This window comes from Chrysemys picta, chromosome 5 (assembly GCF_011386835.1).
Source record: "Chrysemys picta bellii isolate R12L10 chromosome 5, ASM1138683v2, whole genome shotgun sequence".
NCBI classification, from domain to species: domain Eukaryota; kingdom Metazoa; phylum Chordata; order Testudines; family Emydidae; genus Chrysemys; species Chrysemys picta.
In genome coordinates, this window is record NC_088795.1 from 136,599,382 (window position 1) to 136,618,821 (window position 19,440).

At 44.8% G+C, this 19,440-nt stretch overlaps 1 protein-coding gene across 11 annotated transcripts in view; it reads right to left on the bottom strand.

Annotated features, from left to right (window-relative positions):
- SLC4A11 (solute carrier family 4 member 11) overlaps positions 1–19,440 on the bottom strand; it is a 252,289-nt gene that overhangs the window by 118,281 nt on the left and 114,568 nt on the right. For all 11 annotated transcript variants that reach the window (XM_065597279.1, XM_065597278.1, XM_065597281.1 and 8 more), the window contains exon 3: positions 4,530–4,682. In XM_065597279.1, the coding sequence (XP_065453351.1) occupies positions 4,530–4,682 (153 nt within the window). The remainder of the gene's footprint in view (positions 1–4,529; positions 4,683–19,440) is intronic.

Consider the following 19,440-nt stretch of genomic DNA (forward strand, 5'->3'; position numbering starts at 1 on the left):
TGGTAAGATGTCCAACGGTTAATTACCCTCTCTGTTAAAAATTTGCACCTTGTTTCCAGTCAGAATTTGTCTAGCTCCAACTTCCAGACATTGAAGTAGGTTATATCTTTCTCTGCTAGATTGAAGACCCTACTATTAAATATTCGTTCCCCACTTAGGTACTTATAAACTGTACTTACAGCACCCCTTAACCTTCTCTTTGTTAAACAAATTGAGCTCCTTGAGTCGATCATTAGAAGGCATGTTTTCTAATCCTTTAACCATTCACAGGGTTTTTCTCTGAACCTGCTTCAATTTATCAACATCCTTCTTGAACTGTGGACACCAGAATTGGACACAGTATCCCAGCAGTAGTCATACTAATGCCAAATATAGAAGTAAAAATTACCTCTCTATTCCTATTTAAGATTCTCCTGCTAGACAAATTCAGACTGGAAATAAGGCATCTTTTTTTTTTTAAAAAGGAAACCACCAGTGATAATAATTAACAATTGGAACAATTTACAAAGGGTTCTGGTGGATTCTACATCACTGAATTTTAAAATCGGGATTGAATGTTATTTTCTAAAAGCTATATTGTAGGAATTATTTTGTGGGAGTTCCCTGGGATGTGTTATACAAGATATCAGACTAGATGATCACAGTGGTCTCTTCTGGACTTGGAACCTATGAATTAATTAGTCATTTGGCCCTCCCAACAACATACGTAGTGTGGATTATAGACAACCTGTGTGAACCAGGATCATTTGTGCTGGCAAGCCTAGAAATAGAATAGCTAATCAAAGGAAGCAGAATCATCTGACCAACCTTCTTGGAGGTACACAATGAATTATCCAGGATTACTATGATTTGCTTACTGAAGCTTCAGTGTTTATGATTAGAGCTGGGTGAATTTTTTTGGACAAATTAGTTTATTTGCTGAAAAAATGCTGTCTCAATCAACCCAAAGCTATTTGCAAAATTGAGATGAATTCAAAGAATTTTGGCCAAAAATATTTTTCAGGACTTAGATCCCATTTACAACAGGAGAGGTAGAAGCGCCCTCCTTGTAAGTTTAGCCTGGTGGTTAAGACAGTCTCCCGGGATGTGGGAGACCAGGTTCAATTCCACCAATTGACTTGATCTGGAGAAGGGATTTGGACACAGGTCTCCAACACTACAGGAGAATGCCCTTTCCTCTAGGCTCTGGGATATTCTGGTAAGGGGCTTTCAATCTCCCTGGTTGAAGTTGTTCCACTTGGTATAAATAGTCATTGGAGCAGGGATTTGAACTTGGCCTCCCACATCCTGCATGAGTCCCTAACTACCAGGCAAGAGTCATTCTCACTTCTTTTGTTGGCTCAATGGCTATTCGCGGTCATTCATAGTGGCAATTTCTAGTCAATCAATGACCCTGAATAGTCATTGGGCCAGGGCAAGACTGAGGTCCTAGAATGAATTTTTTCAATTTGATCAATTTTTTTCACGATTACTGGGTTTATGGATTTTTTTCTTTTCCTCTTTATTTTTTGGAACTGCCGGCAAACCAAAACAAAACAAATCAAGTATCAGAGGGGTAGCCGTGTTAGTCTGGATCTGTAAAATATGAATAAGTGAATACCCACTTCGTCAGACGCATGCTCCAATACATCTGTTAGTCTTTAAGGTGCCACAGGACTCTGTTGCTTTTTACAAAACAAATCAGTTATTTGCCCAGAACTATGTATGGCGTGCCAGTTACATTTGCTGCCATGACAAAGGTATTTGAAGTTACAGTTGCACAGAAACGCGACACAGATTTATCAAATGAAGACCTGACCTGGGACCATGTGAATACACGTAAATCCTGTGTCCGGTTTTATCACACATTCATTTGTATTGGATGCAGTCATTTTATGCATGTTTCTCCCTCTCTCCTTTTATAGATTACAATAAAAATACAAATTAGAAACAAGACAACAGAACACAAGAGTGACGTTCAAATCAGGAAACGCAGTCCCGCTAATTCACTACTGTTACACCCACAGTGTCTACACGGACACTGCATAGCCCTAACTACATGGACATATGCCCCAGGCCTCTGGAGGAGATGGAATCACTGTGTCGGTGTAAGAGGGCACTAACATCAGTGTGAGCACAGCTACAGTGTGTACACGAATAGAATTAGTGAGCTGTCAATTAATTGCAGTTAACTCACACGATTAGCTAAAAAAAATTAATCACAGTTTTAATCGCACCGTTAAACAATAAAATACCAATTGAAATCTTAACTATTTTTGGATTTTTTTCTACATGTTCAAACCTATTGATTTCAATTACAACACAGCATACAAAGTTGACAGTGCTCACTTTATATTATTTTTTATTACAAATATTTGCACTGTAAAAATGGCAAACAAAAGAAATAGCATTTTTCAATTCACCTCAGTCAGGTACTGTAGTGCAATCTCTTTGTTGTGAAAGTGCAATTTACAAATGTAGATTTTTTTTTGTTATGTAATTGCACTCAAAAACAAAACAATGTAAAACTTTAGAGCCTACAAGTCCACTCAGTCCTACTTCTTGGTCAGCCAGTCACTAAGAGAAGCAAGTTTGTTTGCATTTACGAGAGCGAATGCTGCTCACTTCTTGTTTACAATGTCACCAGAAAGTAAGAACAGGCATTCGCATGGGATTTTTGTAGCTGGCATTGCAAGGTATTTACGTTCCAGATATGCAGAACATTCATACGTTCCTTCATACTTCGGCCAGAGGACATGCTTCCATGCTGATGATGCTCGTTAAAAAAAATAATGTGTTAATTAAATTTGTGACTGAACTTCTTGGGAGAGAATTGTATGTCTCGTGCTTTGTGTTTTACCCGCATTCTGCCAGATAGTTCATGTTATAGCAGTCTTGGATGATGACCCAGCACTTGATGTTCATTTTAAGAACACTTTCACTGCAGATTTGACAAAATGCAAAGAAGGTACCAATGTGAGATTTCTAAGGATAGCTACAGCATTCGACCCAAGGTTTAAGAATCTTAAATGTCTTCTAAAATCTGAGAGAGACAAGGTGTTGAGCATACTTTCAAAAGTCTTAAAAGAGCCACACTCCGATGCAGAAACTACAGAACCTGAACCACCAAAAAAGAAAATCAAACTTCTGCTGGTAGCATCTGACTCAGATAATGAAAATGAACATGCATCGGTCTGCACTGCTTTGGATTGTCATCGAGCAGAACCCATTATCAACTTGGACTCATGACCTCTGGAAGGGTGATTGACGCATGAAGGGACATATGAATGTTTAGCGCATCTGGCTCGTAAATATCTTGCAACGCCGGCTATAACAGTGCCATGTGAACACCTGTTCTCACTTTCAGGTGACATTGTGAACAAGAAGCGGGCAGCATTATCTCCTGCAAATGTAAACAAACTTGTCTGAGCAACTGGCTGAACAAGAAGTAGGACGGAGCGGACTTATAGGCTCTGAAGCTTTACATTGCATTCAAAAATAAAAGTTATTTTTTGTACATAAATTCTACATTTGTAAGTTCAACTTTCATGATAAAGATTGCACTACAGTACTTGTATTAGGAGAATTGAAAAATACGATTTATTTTGTTTCTTTTTCACAGTGCAAATATTTGTAATAAAAATAATATAAAGTAAGCACTGTATACTTTGTATTCTGTGTATGTAATGGAAATCACTATATTTGAAAATGTAGAAAACATGAACAAATATTTAAATAAATGGTATTCTATTACTGTTTAACAGTGCAATTAATCACGCAAATAATTTTTTTAAATCTCTTGACAGTCCTAATAATTAGGTCGCCTGCCTTACGTTGTCCTAACTCTGTAGTGTAGACCAAGCCTTACAAATGTTGATGTGAAAGAGAAAAGTTTTGTTACTGGAAAACAACCTATTTTATTCAGATTCCACTGAAAAATGCAAGACAGAGCTTTTTCTGGCATCCAGCCCACAGCTATGGAACTCACTTCTAGAAGAGATCATTATGATAGTCCACCTCAGTACTTTCAGAGCTCAAGAGAAAACCCACTTCAACCTCATTTCACCACCCCCTCACACTCACTGAAAGTAAAAAAACAAAACAAAAAAAAGAGAAAACTTAGTGTACACGGAGGTATATGCTTTCAAAAATGGGTCCTTTAAATCTGTCTCCCAAGTCCACTTTTAGAACTACACCTATATAAAATGTAGGTGTAGTTATGTACATAAAATACATAAAAATATCTCGATTTTCAAAAATGCTGAGCACGCAGCAGCTCTCACTGAAGTCAATGGGTGCTTCTAGGCATGCACTTGGGGTCAGCTTTTCAGAGCCTCAAATGGTATTTGGGTATCTGTCATTGAAAGTCAATAGTAGTTAGATGGCTAATTGATGTCTGTGACTTTGAAAATCTCCCTTGGATACCACAGCTTTTGTTGGGCAAATACATATCAGGGGAAGTCTTCAGTAGAAAAATAGGGAGATCAAGGCAGGCATAGTTTGACCTCCTCACATTTCAATAAGGATTGTAGAGAATACAATGCACTTACCAGTTACATTCTGTTGTACTTCCAAATTGACATTCACAAAGAATCTGATGCTGTCCCCGGAAACAATTGAGGAATTTACAGTGTCAAAGAGCTCTTCTCCTCCTACTTCTTCTTTGTTCTCACAGCCGTCATCGGTGTCACATTTAAGATAACCTGCAAATAAAAATAACACGTCTTCATTATACTCTTTGCCCTTCACAAGCAATCAAACCAAGACCACAAGGAAAGGTCCCTCATTATATCAAGCCCTTTTCACGAGCAAAACAAAAAGGAATATTTTGCAATTTTACTTTGTGGGTGATATCTCCTCAAGCCTGAAAGAGGATTTGCTACTTCAAAATTGTTACATTATGGCGTTCCTCACATTCAGAAAGCACATCAGACAAGAATAGAGCTCTACCATGGCCTTGGAGAAGAATGCTGCCCTATATGTTAGCATCAGTAAACCTCTAAGGCCTTCTCAGGGGCGGCAAGTTATATAGGCCTGTGGTGCCCGTGCTCCAGGAATATTCAGGGCCTCGGGGCCCGGCTCCACCAATGTTCTGGGCTGGGTCTCTCCCCCGGCCTCACCTGCTGCCCCTGTGCGCCTCCCCTGGAGCATCTCCCGGCCCCACCTGCCACCCCCGGATGATTTAAAAGGGCCTGGGGACCCCCAGCCACCACCACCGACAGCACAGTGGGGCTAAGGTGGCTTCCTGCCTGCCCTTGCTCCACACCACTCCTGGAAGTGGCCAGCACATCTCTGCAGCCCTGGGGGCTGTCTCCGCACGCTGCCCCCACCCCGAGAGCTGACTCCATAGCTCCCATTGGCCAGGAACTGCGGCCAATGGGAGCTGCGGGGATGGTGCCAGCGGGCAGCGGTGTGCAGAGACCCCCTACCTCCCCACCTAGGAGCCGCTGCCAGAGGGGTGTGCAGGTCGCTTTCAGAAGCCACCCGAGATAAGCACCACACCCTTCACCCTCTCCCGTACCCCAAACTCCTGTCCCAGCCCAGAGCCTGCCCCAGCCCAAACTCCCTCCCAGAGCCCGCATCGACTCCTACACCGGCCCAGGGCCCGTACTCCACACCCGAACTCCCTCCCAGAGCCTGCACCCCAAACCCCCTCCTGCACCCAAACTTCGTCCCAGAGCCTGCATCCCCTCCCACACCGAAAATCCATCCCAGAACCCGCACCCCTCCCGCACCCAAACTCCCTCCCAGAGCCTTAGGCAGGTGTGGGGACAGGGGCAGGACTTGGACCCATTCTGGGCACCACCAAAAATTATACAAACCTGCCGCCCCTGGGCCTTCTCTATACTACGGGGGGAGGGGAGGGCGATTGATCTAAATTACGCAACTTCAGCTATGTGAATAACTTGGTGTACTTAGATCTACTTGCTGCATGGTCCACACTACGCTATGTCGATGGGAGAGCATCTCCCGACTCCCCTTGCACTTTTAGTTCAGGTGGAGTACAGGAGTTGACGAGAGAGCGATCTGCCGTTGATTTAGTGGGTCTTCACTAGACCCGCTAAATCGACTGCCGATGTATTGATCACGGCGCATCGATCCCCCGGTAAGCGTAGACAAGCCCTAAGACTCTCACACAGGCTGTAGTAGCAAATAATTCAGAGAAGTCAAGTAACTTGTGTTGAAAAATATTGCTCTAAAAAAAAAAAAAAATCTTAAAAAAAAAATATAAAATACAACACATTACGTAAATAGTAAAATTCATTTATATACGCTATATGGAAACATCAAAAATGTATTTGCTTATTGTTATGAAATTCCTTTTTTCAAGCATTAATTGTGCGACTATAGCACTGCTGAAAGGGGAAGGCGCAATAGTCGTGGAGAAGGAAGCTTCCCATTTGGCCGCAGAATAGACGTAGCATGAGTAGCAGCAGCGCAAGCATCCCTACAAACCTAAAGAATGTTCTTTTTTAGAGGCTGGGTCTAGTTATGAGGAGGCAGGTCAATGCCAATGTGCACTCAGTACTTGATCTCTATTATCAGACTGCCAACGATGGTGCTAATTAATGCAGCATGGGTAGGGGGCTGTGATGTTGAAACTTGTCCAACTGAAGCTGGATTGAGAATAATTCATCTTAGACATGCCACTCAAAAGCTATGAGATGGGTGGAGGGGGAGAAAAAAAAATTTAGGCCCCATATCTGCAAAGCACAAATGCATCCATCATTTGGGGCATCAGTCTATCTTTCTGGGCTACCAAACAGATGACCTACAAGTGAGCATTTCTATTGCTCCATTCATGTTCCAGTGAACCCATCCAAGTCAGAAAGCCAGGGTTTACCATTTACTCTAGCTTCTAGCAATACAGAAACTTCACTTCGGATTTGTTATTTGAAAACTGAAAGAGCTACAAGCATTTTATCTTGCAGGGGAGGAGGTAGCGGATACATGAGAAGAAGATAAGTCTTAATTGTTGTGTCCTAATAGGGTAAGGAACAGGGGCAGGGCTGATCAGATGAGATGATACACCGAAAAGGCAGACAACTTTATTAATTACAAGAGACAACTTTAGATCCTTCTGCAGCATTATCATTATAGCTTAATCTAGTCTCATTCACCACTTCCTTTTATTACAAACCAACTGAAATACCCTGGTGCAGTGTAATTCTTCAAATCAAATGTGATGCATTAACAAGTTTTATATTACCAGAAAAGTTATTTAGGCAATTTCCACTCCTTTTGTGGCAAGTAATATATAGCACACAGACAAAATATATGGACATATTTTATTAATGTGTTTTTAGAGACAACAGCAAGCTAAAGCAACTAGTTTCAGAACAGAAACAAAAGCCACTTGAATAGAAACCAATAGAACATTGATGGAACATTTTTTTCTTTTTTAATCCTTGTAAGAAATCTAGATGTAAAAAAGACTGCCAAGAAGAAGAGTTTAAACTCAAATACATATTTCAGGACATCAGGCTGACAGTTTGCCACCACAAAACAAAGAACTCCCTAATTTCGAGACCGCAAACAGGAACTCTAAACTATGACACTTGAACTTCAGCACTTCCTGTTGCAAATTATCTTTCGAGGCTTGTACTTGCACAATGTGCTGACTCAGAAGATACCCATTATGCATCTTCTGGTTTAGGATCAGAAGCCTACGCCAGCGTCCATTCTGCAGAAAGGAGTTCATTGGGTCTATTCAGGTTTTTATGTAAGGCCCACCACCTCAGAGGAGCGCTACCAGGAGTCTCTGAGTGCACCTTCTAGAACAAGAATGTACAAAACTACCTACATCAAAAAAAACACCCCCAAAGTTTACTCTTCATTGTCCTTCCCCACTATGAGAAACAAGTTAAGTACTTTATTTCCTCCCTCACACACACTTTACCTTCTACAAATGGAAATGGTTAAGCATGTCCATTATACTACAATTTCAAATTATCCTACTCGAGGGCTTCCAGAGGGCTCTGGGGGAGAATGTATTATTCCCAGGACCAGATAATAATGTTTTCTGCTTGGTTGTCAAAACAGCAGCCTTCAGGCAACCCTATTCCCCAGCTTCTTCCTCACAGTTCACCATGATTTACCTGCAACTGCTCATGGGAGAGGGAAAACGCAGAGATGATGCATGAGGGGGGCCTATAGGGTCACACAGCCCCACCAGATTTCAGTCAGGGTTTCCCACCCGGGCCCTCTCCCTGTGCAGCAGCTCCTGGAGCTTGCAAGCTGCGGCTATGGGGAGAGGGAGCAGCAAACAGCTGAGAGCGGCAGGGTGGGGTATGCCTGGGGATTGTGACCAAGGTTGCCAATTTTGGCTGGACATATTCCTGGAGGTTTCATCACATGACATAATCTGGAGATTCCAGAACAATCCTGGAGGGATCCTGTATCCATCGTAGCATTGCACTGTGGTGGCTCCATCAGCAAATTTTATTTAGGCGGTGGAATGCCCAATTAATCTGGATAGTCTTCCCACAGTTTCTGATGCAAGTCCATCCATTGCAAGGTAACTTTGTGGATTGAAATCAATCCAGTTTAGACTAAACTGTCGGTGTCCATGATGTGGTGTTAACGCTTGGAGGAGACAAAAGCTAAACCTCCACTGCTTGAATTTAAGCCAGTGCCACTTATGGACATTTTGGGAGAACTTCATGCCACCGTCTCGGCTTTGAATCCTAGTCTTCCCATGCAGATGGGGGCCAGTTGGCAAGTATTGAGTCTTCGGCTGGTTGAAATTATCAGTGCCTCCTTTGAGGAGGGCAGGCTGTCAATTGATTTAAAAGGAAGCATGTGTTTGGCCTGTGCTCAAGGAAGGTCATCTTTCGACACTGGCAATCTAGCCAATCGGGATCTAATTGATCATTTTTGTTTAAGGTTATACAACAGGTTGTGGCAAGAAAACTCTCAGAGCATTGAGATTGAGCTGGTTTCATTTAACTTTGTCAATCAAGGCTCTGACCCAAGTCAGGCACAGATACTGCAATTTTTGTGCTGGTTGAGGATTTCACTGCTGGAATGGATAATACCTGGTGTCTGTGCCCATATCATTAGCTCTATCAGCTGCCTTAGATACTGTGGGTAATTAGGTGCTGTTGACTCATTACAGTCCCTGGTGGAAGTGGACAGGGCTCCCCACAATTGACTTTATTCTTTTCTGTCTGACAGATACTCCAGAAGATTGCTTGGGGCAATTGCTATTCTTCCCCAAGTTGCTTCCTGGTTCTTTGTTGTCACCCCTCTTATGCAATGTGTGCCGTTGAGGAGAGCCTGGTAAGGATTTATACTTGGATTACAACGGTTTAAGTACATTGTTAACTCACAGCTTCGTATCTGACTCGCCCCGCCCAACGGAATGTGGTTGAGTGTCTTTCAATGTTTGAGTGCAACTGAGGCATGGATGGCCACAACCTGGTCGATACTCAATTCCAGATAAGACTAAGCCAATTGCAGTGGGCTAGGAAAGCAATCAGATAGTAAGGGTATGTCTACACCGGCAGAGTTATATCACCACTCAGAGAGCGCTGAAGGGAAACCACTGTGTGTTCACACTGTCAGCTCCCTGCGCGATAGCGTGTTCACACTTGCAGCGGTATTCGGAGTGGTGCACTCTGGGCAGCTACTCCACAGAGCATCTGTTCCTCTTCTGCTGCTAAGAGTTGTGGGAAGGTGGAGGGGGTCATGGGGCGTCCTGTCCCAATGCCCCATGATGCATTGCTTCGTATCCAGCAATCCCTGTGCTTCCGTCTGCATTTGGCGCCATCTTTCAACGGGTTGTGTACTGCGCACTCTGCATCTTCAGTCTACAGGAATGGATCCCGCACTGTGGACCAATATGCTGCTCACTCTCACTAACATGTCACGAGTGGCAGTGGAGTTATTCCTTAAACTACAAAGGCAAGAGGAGTTCGACATTGATCTCGCCATGCATAGTAGCTATGACACGAGATTGCTTGTGGCATTCACGCAGGTGCTGACCACAGTGGAAGGCCGCTTTTGGGCTTGGGAAACAAGCACTGAGTGGCGGGATCACATCGTGATGCATGTCTAGGATGACAAGCAGTGGCTGCAGAACTTTCCGATAAGGAAAGCCACATTTGTGGCACTGTGGGATGAGCTCGCCCCAGCCCTGAGGCACAAGGACACGAGAATGAGAGCTGCCCTGCTGTGAAGAAGCGCGTGGTGTGGAAACTGGCTACTCCAGACTGCTACCGATCAGTCACTAACCAGTTCGGAGTGGGAAAGTCAACTGTTGGACTTGTATTAACAGAAATGTGCAGGGCCATTAATCGCATCCTGCTCTGAAAGACCGTGACTCTGGGCAACATGCGTGACATTTGCACAAATGGGCTTCCCTAACTGCGGAGTGGCGATGGATGGCACGCATATTCCAATTCTGGCACCAGACCACCTAGCCAGGGGCGTTTCACGGAAGCAGGCTGGTCTAGAAAGGTGCATGACACATGCATCTTTCGGACCACTGGCCTGTTCAGGAAGCCGCAAGCAGGGACTTTCTTCCCCGACTAGAAGATCACCGTAGGAAAAGTCGAAAGGCCCATTGTGATCCTGGGAGACCCCACCTACTCCTTAATGCCGTGGTTTATGAAGCCATCCACGGGGCACCTTGACAGCAGCAAGGAGCGGTTCAACAACAGGCCGAGCCAGTGCAGAATGGCTGTTGACTGTGCTTTTGGCCATTTAAAGGCCCACAGGCACTGCCTGTATGGGAGGCTGGACCTGGCCGATGACAATATTCCTGTGCTCATAGCCCCATGCTGTAGACTCCATATTTGTGACGGGAGGAGTGAAAGCTTCACTCAGGGCTCGACCGCAGAGGCTCAGCACCTGGAGGCTGAATTTGAACAGCCAGAGAACAGGGCTATTAGAGGGGCACAGGATCAGGGATGCCTTGAAGCAGCAATTTGAAGCTGAAAGCCACTAATATTTGTTGCCATGCTCGGGAGTGCAGTGCTTGCAATGCTAGGAGGTGATTGTGATTGGTGCAGATGATGCGCTGTGAAGGTTTCAGAAAATTGCCTGTTTCTTTTCAGGGTTCTGTTTGCTTTCAATTAATGGAATAAAGATTGCTGTCAAGCCAAAACAATTCATTTATTAAAAACAATAACCGGAGGAGAGAGAAACAAAAAACAACCACATCAGCACTGAGGGGCATGGGGGAAGGGAGGCTCCCAGGAGGAGGTGGGGTCCGGGACGGTTAAAGATTTGTGTACATCCAGGTATCATATGCAACCTTGTCCGTTGGAGTACAATGCAGCTGGACCAGTTGTTCAGCAGGGCTAAACTGCAGAGGGATGGGTGCTGAGTGCAGTGAGTACTGGGAGTCTGCAGGGCTGGACTGTGAGCGGGGAGGAGTGGAATGCCGCGGGTAGAGACTAAAGCCAGGACGCTGATAACAGTGTGTTGGAGGTGTCTGGGGCGCGCATGGAAAGAGTTTTGCGACAGTGGCTACAGGGGAGGGTGGGCGCGGAGCTGCTCAGTTTGCAGTGCTGGTAGCGCCTGGAGTGTGTCCGCTTGGCGCTCCATAACGTTTAAGAGCCGCTCCGTGGCTTCGTTCTGGCGCACCACGTCCTCCTTTCAGTCCCTCTTCTCGCTGTCCCACGTGTTTTTCGGCTGCGGAGTGCATCATGACATCACACAGAAAGGCCTCTTTAGTTCTTTGTGGCCGCTTTCTAACTCTGCGCGGGCGTTCAGCTGACGATAACGAAGAGGGAGGCTGGGCTCCCAAGGTCATATCTGTGAAGCCAAAAAGGCAACATTTTACAGAAGCAGTATTGGCTACAACACAGAGACCACGGATTCAGTGATTTAAAACAGCCACTATTCACGTACCTATCACTAACTGGCTGAGCCCAGGCAAGCACACACGAGCTGCAAGACCCCCAAAATGGTGAGTAACCCCAGGGGCAGGGGAAATCAGTCTTCCAGGACTGTACTGTATACCGGGCATATGGCTTTTGGGGAGAGCCAGCACTTTGGGGCCTTATAATCATTACTTGTCCCCACATTTTCCACAGGCTGTGTTCATTGTGGAAGATATCTCGCTGCTGAGGGCAAGCAGGGAATCAAGGGAGGGTCTTCTCCAAGAATGCGGCTTCCACACTGGCCCTTATGCGGCTCGCCTGTGTGCCACAATGGTTCCCCCCGCCGTGATGGCAGAGTGGCCCTTAATAGGGCAAAAAACAAAACAGCTCTGCCAAAGAACCAGCGACAGCAGATTGCCCAGTATCTCCATGAGAGTTTCCTGGAGATCTCTGAGGCAGATTCCTGGGAAGCGAGGGAGTCAATCAATACCCTGTTCCGCCGCTCAGACTAGGCACATGGTGCTACGTGCATCATACAGACACAAGCCTGCTTTCTGCAACCCTCCTGCCCACAACAACTCTCTTCAGCAATTCCCAAGATCAAAGCCACTTACCAGGGGCCTCTTCTCCTGTTTGCGCTGCGTCAAGATCCGACAGCTGTGACGGGTTAGCCTCCTCCAGGGTAGAGAACAGCTCCTGGATACAAGCATCTCTGGCCTCTGAGTAGTCTTCTGCCTCTGGGTCCCTCTCCCTCTCCACATCCCCATCCAAGATTTCCTCCTCCTGGCTCGGTCCACTCTCAATTGGCACGTGAGCCACCAAAGTATCCACAGTGGCCTTCGCAGTGGAGGTGAGGTCGCCACCGAGTATCGTGTCCAGCTCTTTGTAGAACCGGCAGCTCGTGGGCGCAGCACCGGAATGGTGGTTTGCCTCTCGTGCCTTGTGGTAGGCATTCCGCAGCTCCTTCACTGCAATGTGTCCCGGTCATGGCCCCTTTCTGTCATGCATCTTGAAATCTGTCCGTAGGTATCATAATTCCTATTTCTGGAGTGCAGCTGGGACAGGACCGCCTCCTCTCCCCAAAATGCTGATGAGATCCATGATCTGGAAAGATGCGCTGACAACACAGCATGCGTCACCGAGCAAACAGGAAGGGGACTTTCAAAATTCTCAAAGAACTTAAGGGGTGGGGCTCACGGTTGGTCATCTGAGGGCAGGGCAGTAGAGTTCAAACCGAAGACCAGAGAGGCGAGAACAGGCATTGTGGGACACCTCCCGGGGGCCAATTGCAGCGCTGTAATCGACCAGGGTGTCCACACTGGCACCGCGGCGCTGTATCCCCGGCGCAGAAAACTGTACACCTCCCGTCAGGGTGGTGTTTTTTTACAACGCTGCAACTGCGCAGTTTCTGCTCACTAAGTGGCCTGGCAGTGCGTACACCTCAGGAGTTACACTGCAGAAAGCTGCTTTACTGCGCAGAAACTTGCCAGTGTAGACAAGGCCTAAATGAGCACAGCGCAGCAGTGGTCAGTCCTGAAAACAAACAGAGGACAAGATTTTGGGAAGGAAGGAGGATGTGATGGTTGACTTGGTATAAGTTCCAACCCCATTACTGGGAAGATTTGGAACTGAGGGAAAGAAGCAGAGGGAAGATGGTAGATGGAAGGGACATTCAGATAGAGTACGGAAGACCCTGGCCAGTTTTCATTAAAAAACAAGTGAGAGGTCAAGGAAGAAGGTAGAGGGAGGTCAACAGTTAAAAAGGAGTGGGGTTTAAGGGGCAGGTGAAGAGCAGACATTTAGTCTTGGTGGGGATCTGACACGGTAGACAGATGGGAGGCTATTAAGACTGGGAAGGAGTGACTAAATCATGCCAGAGCTTGTTGATCTTCTGTTGAAAGAGACAGCAAAACTGAGGGGATGGCAAGTAGAAGGGGTGGGAGGGTTTGAAGAGGGAGCGGAAGCAATGGGGGGATGTGGAATCCATGAAAACAGAAAAGTAACGCAAGTATGTTTTTGGCAAGGCAACATATTCAGCCTCAAAACTCGTCCCACTACAATCACCTCCCTGATTAGAAAAATGTCCAGTTTCATCATTCCTCCCTCTTCAGAGCAAAAGGGCGGGGGGGGGGGGGGGCGGGGAAAGCAAACAAAACTTGGTGCCTCTTGAAATTTTACAAATAAACCAAACACGTTTGGATTATAAAAGTCTCATGGAACGTAACAACACAGACACTATTTGAGCAGGTTTCTATTTTTTCCTCAAAATAGAAGCCTGTGGCTTAGGAAGCCAAGTCACGTGGGATCCCTTAATCAATTGATTGATGCGGACATAACACTTTCCATTTCCTTTTTTAATTCTTCTTCAAATCCATTCACATTTTGCCCATGATCTCAGCTAAACATTTTTATTTTCCTGTTAGCTGTCTGGCAGGCAAAAATACATTGCATTCTCTCCCAACTCTGTAGTTCAGCAATTGATTAGCAAGAATTTACTGAAAAATCTGGCAACAATCCATCCCCAAAGGGAGACCCAGTGATGTTTCTACTTTGTTTGCAAAAAATAAAATGCAGATGAGGCTGGAGGAGGCAGAATTATCCTGGAGTTTTGATTTTTGTTTAACGATGTTTTGGGATAGGGATTTTTGGCGGTGTTGTTGCAGATTTCAGCTGCCTTAGATGAGATTTATATTTTCACACTGGAAAATATCCCACCAAGCTTCAATACAGAGAAGCAATTTTGTGTCTTGCACAAACCATTAAAAAAACCCCACTTTAAACAAAGAATGGCAAAAGATTTTGCTGCAAAAATATAAAATGCATTTACATCTAATTTGACCTTGACTTGGGGGGGAAAAAAATAAAATAATTCAGACTCTGCAATATCTAGTCAGACACATCAAACTTCAGTAAGTCACAGCATGTCACTTGTACCTCTCTACAGCATTTGTTCCTGAATTGTTCCATCAAAGACACCATCGGTACCAGCAAAATAACTGTGCCAGTGCTTTGAAGATGGGTCGTGCCATGTAGAGCTGAAGTATTGTCAAAACTGCTTGATTGAGCCTTCACTCCAACCCGAGTAAAGGAGGTGGCACGTAAGTCCTTTTCCAAAAGAGCCAAGAAAAGAAATTGTGTCTCAATCACCATTCTGTCAAATGCCTTCCCTGCTCTTACTTTTCACCTTGGAGGGAGAGGAGAGTAATTCACTGCTGCCCTTGTGCCAGCTTAGCTCTGCCCACCTCTCTCCACTCTGCTCACGGTGGGAGAACCTGCTGTCCTCTGATCTCCCCTTCCCACCTGAACTCATGATCTAGGAAGTCCTTATCCCCCCTCAGTCTACGGCTGTATAGACACAAAAAAGCTGTGTTAAAGAACACTGCAACCTTAATCAAGTCAAACGCTCCAAAGCTAGGAAATGCCTGTGTAATCTTAGTTTGGCCCCCTGGTAGGTATGCATTATGATACGGTCTTTAATTACAGGATCACATGCGATCTATCCCCCACAGGACCCCTGCCTCATTCAGAGCACAGGATGGGTGGTGCTCCCTGAATGAGCGCCTATTCAATATTTTGTTTTCTCCTCATTGTTCAATGTATGGCCTCAGGGCCTATTTACTGCAAACTATTCAAACCCTGCTCTGAAGACAGAATTATTATTTTCCTCATGGGCTTTTCCATGGTGCTCATCAGTATAGTAGCCAAGTGCTCCACAGACATAAGTTAATTTATCTTCACAACACCCCTGGGAGGTATGGGGGGGGGTGCTATCCCCATTTGACAGATGGGGAGCTTGGAAACTGAGGGACAGAGTAAGGTAAAATAATCTCCACTAAATTTCAAGTACCCAATTTCAGACACCTAGGATTTGATTTTTCACAGTACTTCGCATTATACAGCACTTTGTATGTTTGAAGTAAGCTCCCATTAACTTTACTTGCAGACGTGAGTGCTTAGCACTTCTGCAAATGAGATCTCAGGTCTTAAGTCAAGCACCCAGAAAACAAAGAACACGCAGTTAGTAACTACATGGGAAAAGTCTGGGGTCCTGTGGAAAAAAATAGTTTGTGATCATGTAGTTATATGGTCATGTAATTAAGAATTGTATCATAATACATACGCACACGGGGGCTGAATTAAGGTTGCACAAGCAACCTTAATTCTGGCATGTCCTACGTTTTGACTGCTTGTCTTTTCTATCTTAGTAATGTTCTTGTAATGTAGTTTTTGGGTGCAACTGTCTAGGATTTTAAAAAGCAAAATAAAAAAATTCCTGTGTGTGGCATCATAAGGACACCCATATGGGTCACCAGCAAGGTTGGAATCTTTAGAACTATTGCACAAACCTCTGTCACTCGAGCTAATGGAACAACTGACAGCAATAGTAAGTTGTCATCCTCTATGTGGATCAGCACTAGAGGGGAATGATGCACACAGTTTTGCTAGTGGATTTCAGATATTTGCTCTCAGCAGATGAACAATCAGGCTCAGGAATCATGGGTTCCATTCCAGGCTCTGGAGAGGATATGCTCTAGGGTCTCTCACATTCTTGTGCCTATCCCAATTTTAACTCCTTCTGCCCCATCCTCTCTAACCTGTCCAGTTCCCAGTCCTGTCTCTTTTCCAACACTGACACCATGTCTCAGTCTCCACTCCTCAGGCTTCTCATCCCAGCCCTAGTCTCCCAGCCCAGCCAGTCCTAGGTTCTGCTCTGGGCTTACTGTCCAAGTCCAAATCTTCCCTTCGATTCCCAGTCTCTTCCCCTCTCCGCATCCAGTCTCAGTCTCCTTACCCAGCCAGTCCCCATTCTCCCCCCGCTTCCCAGCTCCTTGTCAGGTTCATCATCCCTCCTCATTCCCACACGGTTTCCTAGTCTCTGTCTCCTCGTCCAGCTAGTCCCAGTCTCACCAGACTTGGTCCCAATCTACTCCTCTTCCTCTCCTCTTGTCTAACTTTTTCCCCCTCTGCATTAAAATCAGATGGCTTCCTCCTCCATGCTCCCTGGCTACCAGCAGAGGGGGTCATTGAGAGCACAGAGATAGGCACTGGAATTGAGAGCAGGTAGCCTGGCACAGAGCAGCCATTATAGGGAAATGTCCCGCTTTGGCCCTTAGCCCTGGCTGGAGCATGCACAGTTCTGTAGGGATGGCACATGCAGTCTGGTCACAGGTAGGAGCTGTAAGAGACCGGCGCCTGCTCAGTGAGGATGGAATCCTAGGAGATTTTAGCTGCTAAAAAACAAGTCTCTACTGAGCACATGCACACCACAGGCGCCGACTCTGTGGGTCCTCTGCCTCCTCCCCTGAGCACGCTGTGTGCCTGCTTTTCCCCCACAGCTCCCAGCGCTTGCGCCACGAAACAACTGTTTCGCGCGGCGGGGAGAAGGGGGAACGCAGCGCGCTCGGAGAAAAGGCGGGGCTGGAATTTGGGGAAGGGGACCAATAGGGGCAGGGAGGGGGCAGAGACTTTGGGGAAGGGGTTGAAATGGGGGCGGGGAAAGGGTGGAGTCAGGGCAGGGGGGCACGATGGATCTTTGGTCTGACCCAGTATGGCCGTTCTTACGTAAGAAAGCTGGCGTCCCTGATAACTGCACCAACTTAGTGGGAGGTTTTCACAGGCACAAAGGGCAGCTAGCTGCCCAATTTCCACTGAAAATCATGCTTTGAAAGTCAGTGGGAGTTATGCACCTAATTGTGCTTTATGCCTTTGAAAAATCACAGCCTTAAATTCTCACTGTGAGAGGTTCTCGTAACAAGACTACTCTCATCAATAATCGCTTCATTTTACATGCCAGCCTATTTGATACGTGCTGCTAGACCATAGCTCATTTAATGAGATCCACTTTCAATATAAAGTCCTCAAAAAGTGGGTGTACAAAGTGCAAGTAGAGAAAACATTTTATGATCCACTTTGTAGATATCAACAGTTGGGACTACACGTGTGTGAACTACACTATAGCACAAGCAATTTCAGGGCTGTCTAATGTGAACAGGTCTATTCCCATCAGCGTATTGGGCACAATTCTAAACAACATTAACTGGAGCAGGCAAATGGCACTGAAGGGAGAACAGCATTTCAAATGATCAGTCATTTCTCCTTGTAGCAAGATTTAGATGTTGCACTGCACTGAGAACATACATGCCAAGTAAAGACAGATTTTTGTGACCCTATATTTAAAAACTGACATCTTGTTTACATATGCAACTTTCTCCCTAGTAATTACATTTGTGGGGGGTGGGAAAGACGAGAAACTGCGAGACAAAAAAAATTGATAAACCGTAAAAGTTACGTTGTCAATATCTACACGGGAGCTGTAAAATTATGGTTTTGTTTTCGGGTGGCATTCGCATGGCTCAATACGCTAATGATATGAATATTTAGGCCAATTATTGAAAAATCCCTTTCAAGTTACATTTTACCCTCAAGCATTCCAAGCAATGTACATTTTACAAATATAACCCTGATAACAAAAAGAATTTAACAGCAGAGTGTTTAGAAGCACTTGTGCTCAACTAGCAACTCAAGCTCGACGATGCCCACTCTGATCATTTAATTGCAAGTCTTATGATACATGGCGTTTTTCTTACGACACCAGCTCCTGCATTCGTGCAATTACATAAGAATTTCAGTGTTTTGGGGTTTTTTTTTTAAATAAACTTCCAGCCCTCGTGGTTGGGAGAAAAAGCTTGAAGAAATGGAAATGCTAGAAACTCAAAAACCAAAAGACAAATAATACTTTTGGGGTTGTTCTTAAGCCACTCGTGATTTTGGGAGGCCCGGATAATTTCTGAACACTTGAGGCTGGCAATATTGAAAGTTACTGATACAACACATGCATTGTTAAGTTTCAGATAGCTTTTTACGTTTGTTTCTAGGCAGACAGCATGGACTGCAAAATACAGGGTAGTCCCTCTTTGCTGATTTGGCAAACTAACCTTTGTGGTACTGCGGCCAAATATTAAAGTAGCAGTATCAACTCTGTTCTTGTTTTAAATTTAGCAACCCAGATTGGTTTTTCCCCTAAAATAGGAATCGTTTCTCTCCAACATCACTACTTGGGATGTGTTTATCATAGATTCCAATTCATTAAAACAAACAAACAAACCATTGGGCTTATTTTTATGGTTTCAAACTGTAAACCTCACACACGCGGATCAGTTCAGTTAGGCAACAGCACAGTTTCTATTAGTATGGTTGATAATAAAAAGGACTACCCTGAACCAAGTTCATTACAATATGAAAATGGTTGTGAAGCATGTTTCTGCCCACATGGGCAGATCCCTATTATTCCCACATGACAGCTGTGTGAAAATGGAGGTAAGGTTGAAAGTACGCATCAATAACTTTAATAGGGATGCCAACCTTCCAGGATTGTCCTGGAATCTCCAGGAATTAAAGATTAATCTTTAATTAAAGATTATATCATGTGATGAAGTCTCCAGGAATTCATCCAACCAAAGTTGGCAACCCTAATAATTTAAAGATAAAACACATTAAAAGGGAAGTTGTAATTATCCTAAAACCAAGCATTGTTAATCCAGGGAATTCAGAGTTAAAGTTGCACTTAAAATCCAAACGTTATAAAAGTTAAGAAATGCATAGTTAAAGGTACCTAAATGAGCTTAACTCT